The sequence below is a fragment of the Oncorhynchus mykiss genome, chromosome 6 (assembly GCF_013265735.2).
Source record: "Oncorhynchus mykiss isolate Arlee chromosome 6, USDA_OmykA_1.1, whole genome shotgun sequence".
NCBI lineage: Eukaryota > Metazoa > Chordata > Actinopteri > Salmoniformes > Salmonidae > Oncorhynchus > Oncorhynchus mykiss.
In genome coordinates, this window is record NC_048570.1 from 87,146,599 (window position 1) to 87,161,809 (window position 15,211).

General features: G+C 46.6%; 1 protein-coding gene across 1 annotated transcript in view; it reads right to left on the reverse strand.

The window, feature by feature from the left end:
• The window catches only part of LOC110506954 (unconventional myosin-IXAa), a 212,133-nt gene that overhangs the window by 162,035 nt on the left and 34,887 nt on the right, over positions 1-15,211 (reverse strand). Inside the window, exon 2 of the mRNA XM_036981793.1 lies at positions 12,841-13,820. Coding sequence (XP_036837688.1) covers positions 12,841-13,734 — 894 coding nt within the window. The 5' untranslated portion in view covers positions 13,735-13,820. The remainder of the gene's footprint in view (positions 1-12,840; positions 13,821-15,211) is intronic.

Sequence of the window (15,211 nt, forward strand, 5' to 3'; positions counted from 1 at the left end):
TATTTCTGCTTGGCTTAATGCACCACCATCACTAATGAGCTGTGGAGCTTCTCAAAGTAATGTTTTCTTCACCTCAAACAGCCAGCAAACAACATATGTTTTTACATCCACTGAGAATGACAATAGTTCCTCAATGTATTCCAGCTCGCTTCGTTTCGATAACTACTCAGCATGAAAGTGCAAAAATGTAATGCTCTAATAAAATAGGCCGACATGATTACTTATTATCCCTTGTGTAAATAGCCTACAGCGGTGTCTGTCCCACTGGAAACTGAGGGCCCAGAATATTTTACACAATGTCGGGCTTCATATTTGCAGGCTTCATATTAGGCTTCATATCTGTTGGCTTCATATACTTTTAAAAGGTTCGTATCATTTTCATTTAGATTGATTTTTGATTAACCACATGACAATGATTTTGAGATACAAAGAGGTTGTTGATAAATGTAATGAAAGTGTTCCATGAACATGTGCAAACCAGAACCAGAACCGGCACGCAGATTGGGATTTTTTTTTATACATTTGCAAAATGTTCTAAAAAAACAGTTTTTTCCACTTTGTCATTATGGGGTAATGTGTGTAGATTGATTAGGAAAAACTGTAATTGAATACAGTTTAGAATGAGGCTGTAACATAACAAAATGTGGAAAAAGTCAAGGGGTCTGAATACTTTCCAAATGCACTGTATAGTGTGTCTATATATGGACAAATTCTCGTTTTAACATTTCTACCAATCGATTGGTTGAAAAAACGTTCATTTTTTTCTCGAGACAGCACTAATTACAACCACAGGGATTGAATCCATTTAGCTTGTTTATTTCCTGAAGTGGATCATCTCTGACATGTATATGATCTTAATGAGGCAGACAACTAGAACTACTAGAATGTCTGACACAGAACCAGTCACAGCAGCAACCTAATGGGGTGAGAGAATAACACAGGAGAGTGGGAGTATAATCACAACTTCAGCCTTTTCTGTCATCTATACGATGTTAGGAGAAACTGGAACTGACCCTGTATCTGCTGACTGTTTAGTCAACCAGTCAATACTGTAGGACTACAGTTACAATACCTTGTGTAACCTCGCACGAGCACACAGACACACACCCCAGGGCCTCAACACACACCCTTTCGACACACACACACACACAAAATGGACACACCAGATTCTACACCAGAAAGCCGAGAGCTCAATGGATCCCAATCTGTCTGGTCTTTCTGTTGCCAAGGGGAATGAAAAACAACCCCTTCCAGTGGACAGTAAAGCCCCCCCTCCCATGTCTGCTGCTGACCCCGCCCTGTGTGGAGGGAGACATACAGTACAGCCCTAATCCTGCAGAGCATTACAGGGCTAGGGGGGTTGGTATTACATGTGCTGTGTGTGCGTGTGCGTGTGCGTGTGTGTGTGTGTGTGTGTGTGTGTGTGTGTGCGTGTGCGTGTGAGAGAGAAGGGTAGTGATGAGGGATAGCGCAGAGAGGAGAAGCTGCTGACCTGGGCCGACTCACTCCGGGAGTGTTTCTGTTGGCTGTACATACAAGGGGGAGTACAATAGTAGCATTGGGCCAAATAATCATTACATCAGCTCCATCCACAGACAGTAACTAGCCTGACCCTCCAGACTCCTTACAGCAGCTCCATCCACATACAGTAACTAGCCTGACCCTCCAGACTCCTTACAGCAGCTCCATCCACAGACAGTAACTAGCCTGACCCTCCAGACTCCTTACAGCAGCTCCATCCACAGACAGTAACTAGCCTGACCCTCCAGACTCCTCACAGCAGCTCCATTCACAGACAGTAACTAGCCTGACCCTCCAGACTCCTCACAGCAGCTCTATCCACAGACAGTAACTAGCCTGACCCTCCAGACTCCTCACAGCAGCTCTATCCACAGACAGTAACTAGCCTGACCCTCCAGACTCCTTACAGCAGCTCCATCCACAGACAGTAACTAGCCTGACCCTCCAGACTCCTTACAGCAGCTCCATCCACAGACAGTAACTAGCCTAACCCTCCAGACTCCTCACAGCAGCTTCATTCACAGACAGTAACTAGCCTGACCCTCCAGACTCCTCACAGCAGCTCTATCCATAGACAGCAACTAGCCTGACCCTCCAGGCTCCTTACAGCAGCTCCATCCACAGACAGTAACTAGCCTGACCCTCCAGACTCCTTACAGCAGCTCCATCCACAGACAGTAACTAGCCTGACCCTCCAGACTCCTTACAGCAGCTCCATCCACAGACAGTAACTAGCCTGACCCTCCAGACTCATCACAGCAGCTCCATTCACAGACAGTAACTAGCCTGACCCTCCAGACTCCTCACAGCAGCTCTATCCACAGACAGTAACTAGCCTGACCCTCCAGACTCCTTACAGCAGCTCCATCCACAGACAGTAACTAGCCTGACCCTCCAGACTCATCACAGCAGCTCCATTCACAGACAGTAACTAGCCTGACCCTCCAGACTCCTCACAGCAGCTCCATTCACAGACAGTAACTAGCCTGACCCTCCAGACTCCTCACATCAGCTCTATCCACAGACAGTAACTAGCCTGACCCTCCAGACTCCTCACAGCAGCTCCATCCACAGACAGTAACTAGCCTGACCCTCCAGACTCCTCACAGCAGCTCTATCCACAGACAGTAACTAGCCTGACCCTCCAGACTCCTCACAGCAGCTCCATCCACAGACAGTAACTAGCCTGACCCTCCAGACTCCTCACAGCAGCTCCATCCACAGACAGTAACTAGTCGGTTGTCTTCTACAGAGATCATTTTCTTGAATCCATGTTTTAGGGGGAACAGTCTGCAAAGTAGGCCACATTTCAATCAAAGCAAGTTGCATGATCCCGATTCCTCAGCGGTGAGTGTGGGTCTACTTACTAACTGTGTCTGACCTGGACTTCAAACCATCTATCTCCTGGTCACCATCCTATTCTCCAACCACTAGCTCACACTGCAGGCTGATAGAGAGAAGAAGCTAAAAGGCAACCAGACTAAATAGATAAAACATCTTCAAATCTAATTAACGGTTTTGTTACGTCACTAAGTCACGCGGAAGGAGTTTTTATTTTTTATTTATTTAACTAGGCAAGTCAGATAAGAACAAATTCTTATTTACAATGACGGCCTACCCGGGCCAATCCCGGACGACGCTGGGCCAATTGTGCGCCGCCCTATGGGACTCCCAATCACGGTCAGTTGTGATACAGCCTGGAATCTAACCAGTGTCCGTAGTGACGCCTCTTGCACTGAGATGCTGTGCCTTAGAACGCTGCGCCACTCGGGAGCCCTCACAGAGTTGATCTGTGTGTGTGTGTGTGTGTGTGTGTGTGTGTGTGTGTGTGTGTGTGTGTGTGTGTGTGTGTGTGTGTGTGTGTGTAAATTAGAGGAAGCTGTGCACACACACTAACAGCAGTGCCAGGAGCCTTGAAGCGGGCTCCAGTGTAGCCCCCAGCTGCTCCCACACTAAGGCCCTGTGACAGCTCCTTATTCTTCAAAGGCAGACAATGATGAGGCAACCACAGAAAGAGTAATAAGTAATAAGTCACCCTGGACTCTGCCTGCTCCTGACTCGCTCCCAGGGAAGCCAGCTGTCTCCACTCACATCTACAGGTAGCCCAGAACTAGTCTTTTTCCAATGAGAGATTATTTCTTGAAGTGCTAGAAAACTTGTGTCTTAATATGTGTCATCCTTAATTCATCTATACTCCCTCCCCTTCACTGAAGTGACATATAGGCTTTCTTGTTTATCTCAAATTGATGCCATGTTCCCACAGCTGTTTTTTATTATGATGGCTTTTTAATCGCGGGATAAAAACTAATCTTGACCGCAGGCCAATTGTCTTGGACAGGTAGAAAAAGTATTCTGTTGGTGAAAATGTTGTAAAACAAAATGTAAATTATCACAATGTATCATTGTTGTTGCAGCTTAGTTTATAATGACATTTGATTAATACTAAACCTGTCTAAGTAATACTAAACCTGTCTAACTAATACTAAACCTGGTTAAGTAATACTAAACCTGTCTAACCAATACTAAGCCTGGCTAACTAATACTAAACCTGGCTAACTAATACTAAACCTGGCTAACTAATACTAAGCCTGGCTAACTAATACTAAATCTGTCTAACTAATACTAAACCTGTCTAACTAATACTAAACCTGTCTAACTAATACTAAACCTGGCTAACTAATACTAAGCCTGGCTAACTAATACTAAACCTGTCTAACTAATACTAAACCTGTCTAACTAATACTAAACCTGTCTAACTAATACTAAACATGGTATTAAACGTATTCGGTAAACCATCTCTAAACCAACATTCCAACAACCATGGGTCTAACATATCTTCAACGTGTGTGTGTGTGTGTGTGGGGGGGGGGGGGGGTCTTTAACAGACACTGGATTGGAGTGGTAGTTATGCAGCCAGGAAGGTCTGTCTACAGGCTAGAGCTGAACAAGTCAACGGGCTGTCCTATCTGGCCCATCCTATCTGGCCCTTATCTCTGCAATCTGCCCACCCTTTCCCTCCCAGAGCACAGGGCCAGGAGCATGAGCTGACCCATCAATCTGTCAAGACTGTTTGCACTCTGCTTGTACATGTCACGTTGACTATAGTGTGTGTGAGGCAAACCACTACGTTGAGCGTTTGATAAACATGTCAGTTATCTCCAAGACGATACACTGGTTTCCTGAACTGGCCTGTCATTACTGATGAGCAGTAGTTTTGAGGAAGTGGAACAGCTTGGTTGTTCTGAGGTGGATTCCAATGTAGTTCAAGTTGCCAATGCTAAATATCTTGTCCCCATAAGGTTCTGCTGTGTCTAGGAAAGAAATGTAAACAATGTTCGGAAATTATGGACAGCGGCTAGGTGCCAGATGGAGGAGGACAGGAGGGGAAAGATGGAACCATTAGAGGAGGACAGGAGGAGAAAGATGGAACCATTAGAGGACAGGAGGGGAAAGATGGAACCATTAGAGGAGGACAGGAGGAGAAAGATGGAACCATTAGAGGAGGACAGGAGGGGAAAGATGGAACCATTAGAGGAGGACAGGAGGAGAAAGATGGAACCATTAGAGGAGGACAGGAGGGGAAAGATGGAACCATTAGAGGAGGACAGGAGGAGAAAGATGGAACCATTAGAGGAGGACAGGAGGAGAAAGATGGAACCATTAGAGGACAGGAGGGGAAAGATGGAACCATTAGAGGAGGACAGGAGGAGAAAGATGGAACCATTAGAGGACAGGAGGGGAAAGATGGAACCATTAGAGGAGGACAGGAGGAGAAAGATGGAACCATTAGAGGAGGACAGGAGGAGAAAGATGGAACCATTAGAGGAGGACAGGAGGAGAAAGATGGAACCATTAGAGGAGGACAGGAGGAGAAAGATGGAACCATTAGAGGAGGACAGGAGGGGAAAGATGGAACCATTAGAGGAGGACAGGAGGGGAAAGATGGAACCATTAGAGGACAGGAGATGGAACAATCTACTAGAGGTCGACCGATTATGATTTTTCAACGACGATACCGATTATTGGAGGACCAAAAAAAGCCGATGCCGATTAAATCGGCAGATTTAAAAATATATATATTTGTATAAACAAAGTGTTGGAGAAGTAAAAGTGCAATATGTGCCATGTAAGAAAGCTAATGTTTAAGTTCCTTGCTCAGAACATGAGAACATATGAAAGCTGGTGGTTCCTTTTAACATGAGTCTTCAATATTCCCAGGTAAGAAGTTTTAGGTTGTAGTTATTATAGGAATTATAGGACTATTTCTCTCTATACCATTTGTATTTCATTAACCTTTGACTATTGGATGTTCTTATAGGCACTTTGCCAGTGTAACAGTATACCTTCCGTCCCTCTCCTCGCTCCTACCTGGGCTCGAACCAGGAACACATCGACGACAGCCACTCTCGAAGCAGCGTTACCCATGCAGAGCAAGGGGAACAACCACTCCAAGTCTCCGAGCGAGTGACGTTTGAAACGCTATTAGCGCACACCCCGCTAACTAGCTAGCCATTTCACATCGGTTACACCAGCCTAACCTTGGGAGTTGATAGGCTTGAAGTCATAAACAGCGCTGTGGTTGCGAAGAGCAGCTGGCAAAACGCACAAAATTGCTGTTTGACTGAATGCTTACGTGCCTGCTGGTGCCTACCACCGCTCAGTCAGACTGCTCTATCAAATCAGACTTAATTATAACATAATAACACACAGAAATACGAGCCTTTGGTCATTAATATAATCGAATCCGGAAACTATCATCTCGAAAACAAGACGTTTATTCTTTCAGTGAAATACGGAACTGTTCCGTATTTTATCTAACGGGTGGCATCCATAAGTCTAAATATTCCTGTTACATTGCACAACCTTCAATGTTGTGTCATAATTATGTAAAATTCTGGCAAATTAGGCGGCTCAAACTGTTGCATATACACTGACTCTGCGTGCAATGAACGCAAGAGAAGTGACACAATTTCACCTGGTTAATATTGCCTGCTAACCTGGATATATTTGATCTAAATATGCAGGTTTAAAAATATATACTTCTGTGTATTGATTTTAAGAAAGGCATTGATGTTTATGGTTAGGAACACATTGAAGCAACGATATGCACCGCATCAATTATATGCAACGCAGGACACGCTAGATAAACTAGTAATATCATCAACCATGTGTAGTTAACTAGTGATTATGATTGAATGATTGTTTTTTGTAAGATAAGTTTAATGCTAGCTAGCAACTTACCTTGGCTTCTACTGTATTCGCGTAACAGGCAGGCTCCTCGTGGAGTGCAATATAATCAGGTGGTTAGAGCTTTGGACTAGTTAACTGTAAGGTTGCAAGATTGAATCCCCCGAGCTGACGTAGTAAAAATCTGCCGTTCTGCCCCTGAACAAGGCAGTTAACCCACCGTTCCTAGACCGTCATTGAAAATAAGAATGTGTTCTTATCTGACTTACCTAGTTAAATAAAAGGTGTAAAAAACATTTTTTTAAATTAAAATGTAAAAGAAAAATTAAAATCTGCCAAATCGGTGTCCAAAAATACCGATTTCCAATTGTTATTGTTACTTGAAATCTGCCCTAATTAATCGTCCATTCCGATTAATCGGTCGACCTCTACAATCTACATCCCACATTCATTGTCATCCTTCAGTGATCCCTACACACTACTCACAGCAGTATGCGACCTAGAAACATGACCGTGCCACTCAGTAGTTGCCAGAGACATGCGCCTGGCTGATGGCAGCTTGAGTCTCACTATTCATCTCAATCAATCCAAAGCTTGATTCATTTGAGCACTTGAGAGACAGGGCATGTCAGGAGTTAACAGCTAACTGTTGGTGTTGGCAGAGCTCCAAACAGAGTAAAGCCTCTCGTAAGTGATATCTTCCATCAAGCGTTAACATCCTGTCTGTGCCAGTGGCCCCAGGGTGAGCTTCTCAACTGACAGCCATTGGAAAATGAGTGTGTGCTCAGCTTTGGTTTTGCAACAGTAATATAGAAATCCCCAGAAGGAAATATGTTTATTTATTTAACCTTTATTTAACTAGGCAAGTCAGTTAAGAACAAATTCTTATTTACAATGGACGGCCTACCCCGGCCAAACCCTAACGACGCTGGGCCAATTGCGCGCCGCCCTATGGGATTCCCAATCACGGCCGTTAGTGATACAGCCTGGTATCCTGCTTATCCAACCTTATCCGCTGTGTTTAATAAGCAGTGCTACCACTTCAACAAAGCTCAATGATAAACTATTGAATCGCTTCAACCATTTATGGCCATTAGCAAATGCAGTGCGCTAATGAGCCATTCGCTTAAACAGCCTCCATAACGTTACTGTTTGTGGTAGGCCTTTATTTAGCGCATGAGCTATATGCTTGAAGGGAGTGTCTCATACTATCTCAAGGCTAGAGCCAAGAGAATACTGTGCATCATAAATCACATCTGTCAGAACAATGCTAGCAGGTATGTTGCTATATTCTCATTATGGATTTCTATGTTCGCAAATGTTGACCTTGAGCCTAGACTTAACGGAGGTAAACTAGTGGTTAGACAGGTAACACTACTCTATAGTCTCTGTTGTAGGTCCAGCTGAATGGCTATGCCACTGGATATATGTACATACTGGCTGCCTGAATAGTGCTTGACAGCTGGACCAAAGGATAGACGTGTGTTAGCTAGCTAGCTAGTCAGAGGGCTCTGACATTAGCGTAAAGACCAGAAGCACATTGTTCTCTCAGGAGTGAAATGGTAGCCGACCCAGCCCCCCTCCCCATGTTTGAGTGGGAGTCAAGTCAAGGTAATGTACCATCAAAGGGAGGGAGAGAGGAATGAAAAGACAGGAAGATCTCTATTGCAGACTCCTCGCGTCCTTCTTAAAACCCATTGGATGAGAAAGCCAAAGGTCCCTCCCATCTGACCTTCTGCTCCAATAGGTTTTGAGAAAGAGGCGAGGAGAGAGGAGTATGGAATGGAGACACTCCCAGTTTCTTAATTCAACCTTAACAGCAGTCTTAAAAGCTCAGTTAAGAATATTAGAGGGAAGCAGGATTCTGTTCCACACAACTAGCGCTTAGAAATGCACCTAGGATGAATATATTATTGATTTAAACACACAGCTACTTCCCTATACCTCTTAAAGCCACGGTCCCTTTTTGAGTGATCCAAGGTTAGACTGTCGGGGTGAGGTGTGTTCCATCTCCAAGGTTAGACTGTCGGGGTGAGATGTGTTCCATCTCCAAGGTTAGACTGTCGGGGTGAGATGTGTTCCATCTCCAAGGTTAGACTGTCGGGGTGAGATGTGTTCCATCTCCAAGGTTAGACTGTCAGGGTGAGGTGTGTTCCATCTCCAAGGTTAGACTGTCGGGGTGAGGTGTGTTCCATCTCCAAGGTTAGACTGTCGGGGTGAGGTGTGTTCCATCTCCAAGGTTAGACTGTCGGGGTGAGATGTGTTCCATCTCCAAGGTTAGACTGTCAGGGTGAGGTGTGTTCCATCTCCAAGGTTAGACTGTCGGGGTGAGATGTGTTCCATCTCCAAGGTTAGACTGTCGGGGTGAGGTGTGTTCCATCTCCAAGGTTAGACTGTCGGGGTGAGGTGTGTTCCATCTCCAAGGTTAGACTGTCGAGGTGAGATGTGTTCCATCTCCAAGGTTAGACTGTCGGGGTGAGATGTGTTCCATCTCCAAAGTTAGACTGTCGGGGTGAGATGTGTTCCATCTCCAAGGTTAGACTGTCGGGGTGAGATGTGTTCCATCTCCAAGGTTAGACTGTCGGGGTGAGATGTGTTCCATCTCCAAGGTTAGACTGTCGGGGTGAGATGTGTTCCATCTCCAAGGTTAGACTGTCGGGGTGAGATGTGTTCCATCTCCAAGGTTGGGGCCAGTTCCATGGTCAGTGATCATGAGCAAAGGAGACGAGGAAAGGAAGACATCAATATTGGTACGAGTCAGCTATAGAGTGGACTGGACTAGGCCCTAGTTCCCCCTCTCCTAGTTCCCTTAGTCCCCCTCTCCTAGTTCCCCTTAGTCCCCCTCTCCTAGTTCCCTTAGTCCCCCTCTCCTAGTTCCCTTAGTCCCCCTCTCCTAGTTCCCTTAGTCCCCCTCTCCTAGTTCCCTTAGTCCCCCTCTCCTAGTTCCCTTAGTCCCCCTGTCCTGGGCCCTAGCATTACTAATCAGTAAAGGGCAGATACACAATCTCACTGTGCAAACAATTAAATGCTGCACCTCCGCCCTCAAAAACCACTCAATTGTGCCAGCTTGTTAGAGATTAACCCACAGGGCTTACACATTAGCTGTCCAGAGTGGGAGACACACACATGAGCTGTCCAGAGTGGGAGACACACACATGAGCTGTCCAGAGTGGGAGACACACACATGAGCTGTCCAGAGTGGGAGACACACACATGAGCTGTCCAGAGTGGGAGACACACACATGAGCTGTCCAGAGTGGGAGACACACACATTAGCTGTCCAGAGTGGGAGACACACACATGAGCTGTCCAGAGTGGGAGACACACACATGAACTGTCCAGAGTGGGAGACACACACATGAACTGTCCAGAGTGGGAGACACACACATTCGCTGTCCAGAGTGGGAGACACACACATTCGCTGTCCAGAGTGGGAGACACACACATGAGCTGTCCAGAGTGGGAGACACACACATGAACTGTCCAGAGTGGGAGACACACACATTAGCTGTCCAGAGTGGGAGTGGGTTTAACAGTACGACTGGATGAATCTACAGGAATAGTTCTCCCTCAAACACTTGACTTGTAATAGGCCTACAGTATAGGTGTTAATGTTCTCAAATAAAACGAGGCAAGTGAGGACTGTACACCAATCAGGGTCAGGGTTGACCAAAACACCTGCTTGTCCAGTTCTTACAATTAGTTCAGAACACTAAAACGGTACACTTTCCAAAGCCACCGAAAACAATATACTCCTCAGTCACACAGTATGAGTGTGGTGCCACTCTGAAGTCCTCCTCAAGGAATGTCATAAGGAATGTGTACACGCCCACGTTCAATGAAACCCAAGCTACTGTAAACAGACTGTGGTCAGACGGCGAACCACCGAGACGGAAAAAAGACCATAGTTGCCAGGCTGTGTGGCTGTAGTTGCCAGGGTATTCTGGTGAAATAAGGTTCAGGTGTTGTTGTTGTTGTGTGACATACAGATGAACGACAGAGGATGTGGGGAGGGGGGTACTTTTCTAGGGCCTGTAAATCCCTCTGGAATGTTCAGAAATAGAGGGTGCCCCAAAATAACCTACAGGGCTTGTTATTCAGACAACCTACGCCTCTGACAAAGGTAGCACAACTCAGTAATAAACAACTCATTTTGAGTTTGTCCTTCTTTCCAAGCTCTGTTGCCGCCCATCTCAACAGGTTCAGAATATATTTTGATTGAACTATTATGTAGTGACAACCTTGGACGGCGCTTTGCGTTCCGGTCTGGTATCCAAAAACAAGGAGGAGACAGTGAAACAAGAAGGTACAACTGTAGCCATTCAGAAGCTGCTGTGGGCAGAGGAACAAGCTCCTCTGTGTACAATATAATCCCTGCACAGCTGGATGAAAACTGCAATAAAGCCTTCTATAGAGTAGTAGAACTCTGGCCACAGGGACAGCTGGGGCCAGACACTGTTGCATAAGAACACACAGCTCATCCCATCTATTAGGTACAAGCCAACAGAGTCTGAACACACAGCTCATCCCATCTATTAGGTACAAGCCAACAGAGTCTGAACACACAGCTCATCCCATCTATTAGGTACAAGCCAACAGAGTCTGAACACACAGCTCATCCCATCTATTAGGTACAAGCCAACAGAGTCTGAACACACAGCTCATCCCATCTATTAGGTACAAGCCAACAGAGTCTGAACACACAGCTCATCCCATCTATTAGGTACAAGCCAACAGAGTCTGAACACACAGCTCATCCCATCTATTAGGTACAAGCCAACAGAGTCTGAACACACAGCTCATCCCATCTATTAGGTACAAGCCAACAGAGTCTGAACACACAGCTCATCCCATCTATTAGGTACAAGCCAACAGAGTCTGAACACACAGCTCATCCCATCTATTAGGTACAAGCCAACAGAGTCTGAACACACAGCTCATCCCATCTATTAGGTACAAGCCAACAGAGTCTGAACACACAGCTCATCCCATCTATTAGGTACAAGCCAACAGAGTCTGAACACACAGCTCATCCCGTCTATCAGGTACAAACCAGGTCGATCATAGAGCAACGGTTTCTTCATTACTGGAAACTGTTTTTATTGCACCATCAACCACAGCTGCTGTACAACTACACTACACACAGTTCATAGACTGATAGGAGGCACTGTAGACTGGCTGACACAACCGGCACTGTAGACTGGCTGACACAAACGGCACTGTAGACTGGCTGACACAAACGGCACTGTAGACTGGCTGACACAAACGGCACTGTAGACTGGCTGACACAAACGGCACTGTAGACTGGCTGACACAAACGGCACTGTAGACTGGCTGACACAAACGGCACTGTAGACTGGCTGACACATACGGCACTGTAGACTGGCTGACACAAACGGCACTGTAGACTGGCTGACACAAACAGCACTGTAGACTGGCTGACACAAACAGCACTGTAGACTGGCTGACACAAACAGCACTGTAGACTGGCTGACACAAACAGCACTGTAGACTGGCTGACACAAACAGCACTGTAGACTGGCTGACACAAACAGCACTGTAGACTGGCTGACACAAACAGCACTGTAGACTGGCTGACACAAACAGCACTGTAGACTGGCTGACACAAACTGCACTGTAGACTGGCTGACACAAACAGCACTGTAGACTGGCTGACACAAACGGCACTGTAGACTGGCTGACACAAACGGCACTGTAGACTGGCTGACACATACGGCACTGTAGACTGGCTGACACAAACGGCACTGTAGACTGGCTGACTGAAACAGCACTGTAGACTGGCTGACTGAAACAGCACTGTAGACTGGCTGACACAAACTACACTGTAGACTGGCTGACTGAAACAGCACTGTAGACTGGCTGACACAAACTACACTGTAGACTGGCTGACACAAACAGCACTGTAGACTGGCTGACACAAACTGCACTGTAGACTGGCTGACACAAACAGCACTGTAGACTGGCTGACACAAACTACACTGTAGACTGGCTGACTGAAACAGAACAAAAGCATTTTGGCTCATTTTGTATCCATGAGAGGAAAATAGCACCAGAAAACTAACCATCACTGTTACAAATTCCAAAGGATTTTTATTGCACGGGTGTCCTTACCTCCAACACTGGCCCCGCCCCCAGAATGATCTGCTCCACCCCGCTGGCGAACCCCTTCTGGCTGAGGGCAGTCAGGTGGTGAATCAGGAAGTTGGTGCTCTGGGTCTTTCCAGAGCCGCTCTCTCCAGAGATGACGATGCACTGGTTCCTCCGTCGCTGCAGCATGGCGTGGTAAGCCACATCCGCCACGGCGTAGATGTGCGGCTCCAGGTCTCCCAGAGCGTGGTTGTCGTACATCTTGACGTACTTCGGGTTATAGATGGGGAGGAACTGGAAGGGGTTAATGACGATGAGGATGCTGCCTACGTAGGTGTAAATCCTCTCCTGGCGGAAGCGCGAGCGTAGGTTGTCCAGCAGCGAGCGCTCGTTGAGCTCCGGCAGGCAGCACAAGTCGGCGTGGTCACCCCTGACCTCCTCCTGTGGCAACAGGCCACGCTCCGTCATGCGCCGGCGCTCCTCGGTCACACGCAGCCACATCTGCAGGCTGCCGCCGTAGTGGATGGAGCCATCCAGATTCTTCTGCCGCAGCAGGAAGCGGTAGTCCTCCCCGCCGCCCGAGCCCGAGCGCTGCTCCAGAGCTCCGCGGGGCCACAACATCATCCGTTGGACGGGACAGTCGCTGGGGTTCAGGATCCATTCTTCCCCGCCAAATTCCTTGACCTCGGCTAGCACGTAGCAGCGGTCACGGTCCAGACGCAGGCGCTCCAGGCAGCGCTCGATGGCCTCGGCGGCCGTGGTGCTTTTGCGGGCGCTGACGGGGCAGTAAATGGTGCCCTCGGCCAGGGAGCCCGGATAGATGCGCAGGGTGAACTCAGAGTCCTCGTAGCGTCCTCGCCTGCCCAGCGTGCCCACGCCACCGATCCCGCCGCCGTGGCCGCCATCACGAGCACTCATGGTGTCACAGGGGTTCCCATTAGCAGTCACTTGACCTCGCACGTCCTTCACTAGGCCGGATGGGAGATTGTCTCAAGACATCACCACTGGAGGAGACAGAGAAAGAGAGGGTTGGAGATGACAAGACAACACACAGAGAGGTCAACACCGTAAATCATTCATCACCGAATCCACCACAAAATGTGCATTTCATGTTATTATGTAATCTATGAAAAATGTACAAATGAGTTTATAGCCGGCTGGCCAACATAAAGAGACTGGAACATTGAGGGATAACAGCATCTGGACCGACTAGATTACACTGCACAGCAGCAGCAGTCCATCCCCATGCCAAGACTAGCAGCTGCCAGCTTCTTCACTGAACACACAATAACACCATTCAAAACCTTAATATACACCCAAAAGTCCTGATGGGGTGACTGGTGTCCACAGAGAGAAGAGAAGAGCATTATGAGAAGGACAGATGTTTTGTCTCTGACTCACTGGACTGTCCTAAACTCATCAACACTTTGTGACAACTACTTATGTAAAAAGGCTTTATAAAATACATTTGATTGAAGGATGGACCATATAAACGGCCTAAAAATCGGTATAAACGTAGCATTAGTCTTTGTGTGTGTGTGTGTGTGTACAAACCACTAAGCCCTCTATTGTCTGGGCTCCTCTCACCTGTATACAGCTCATTCCCCTGGAGACTATACTGAAACAGAAACCATCCACAATACCTCACACAGAGTGTACACAACTACAAAGGTAGCCTAGACATTCAGGTATTCACTAGTGTTGTGTAATTTGTTTTGCATAAGCCAATGATGAGACAGCCTACAGGGAGGTGGTCAGAGACCTGGCAGTGTGGTGCCAGGACAACAACCTCTCCCTCAACGTGACCAAGACAAAGGAGATGATTGTGGACTACAGGAAAAGGAGGACCGAGTACGCCCCCATTCTCATTGACGGGGCTGTATTGGGGCAGGTTGAGAGCTTCTAGTTCCTTGGTGTCCACATCACCAACAAACTACCATGGTCCAAACTAGAGGTTGACCGATTAATCGGAATGGGTGAATAATTAAGGCCGATTTCAATTTTTCATAACAATTGGAAATCGGTATTTCTTGACACCGATTTGTCTGATTTAAAAAAAAAAAAATATATATATATATATATATATATATATATATATAAAATGACACCTTTATTTAATCTTTATTTAACTAGGCAAGTCAGTTAAGAACATATTCTTATTTTCAATGACGGTCTAGGAACGGTGGGTTAACTGCCTTGTTCAGGGGCAGAATGACAGATTTTTACCTTGTCAGCTCGGGGATTCAATCTTGCAGCCTTACAGTTAACTAGTCCAACGCCCTCACCACCTGATTACATTGCACTCAACGAGGAGCCTGCCTGTTACGTGAATGCAGTAGAAGCCAAGGTAAGTTGCTAGCTAGCATTAAACTCATCTTACAAAAAACAATCAATC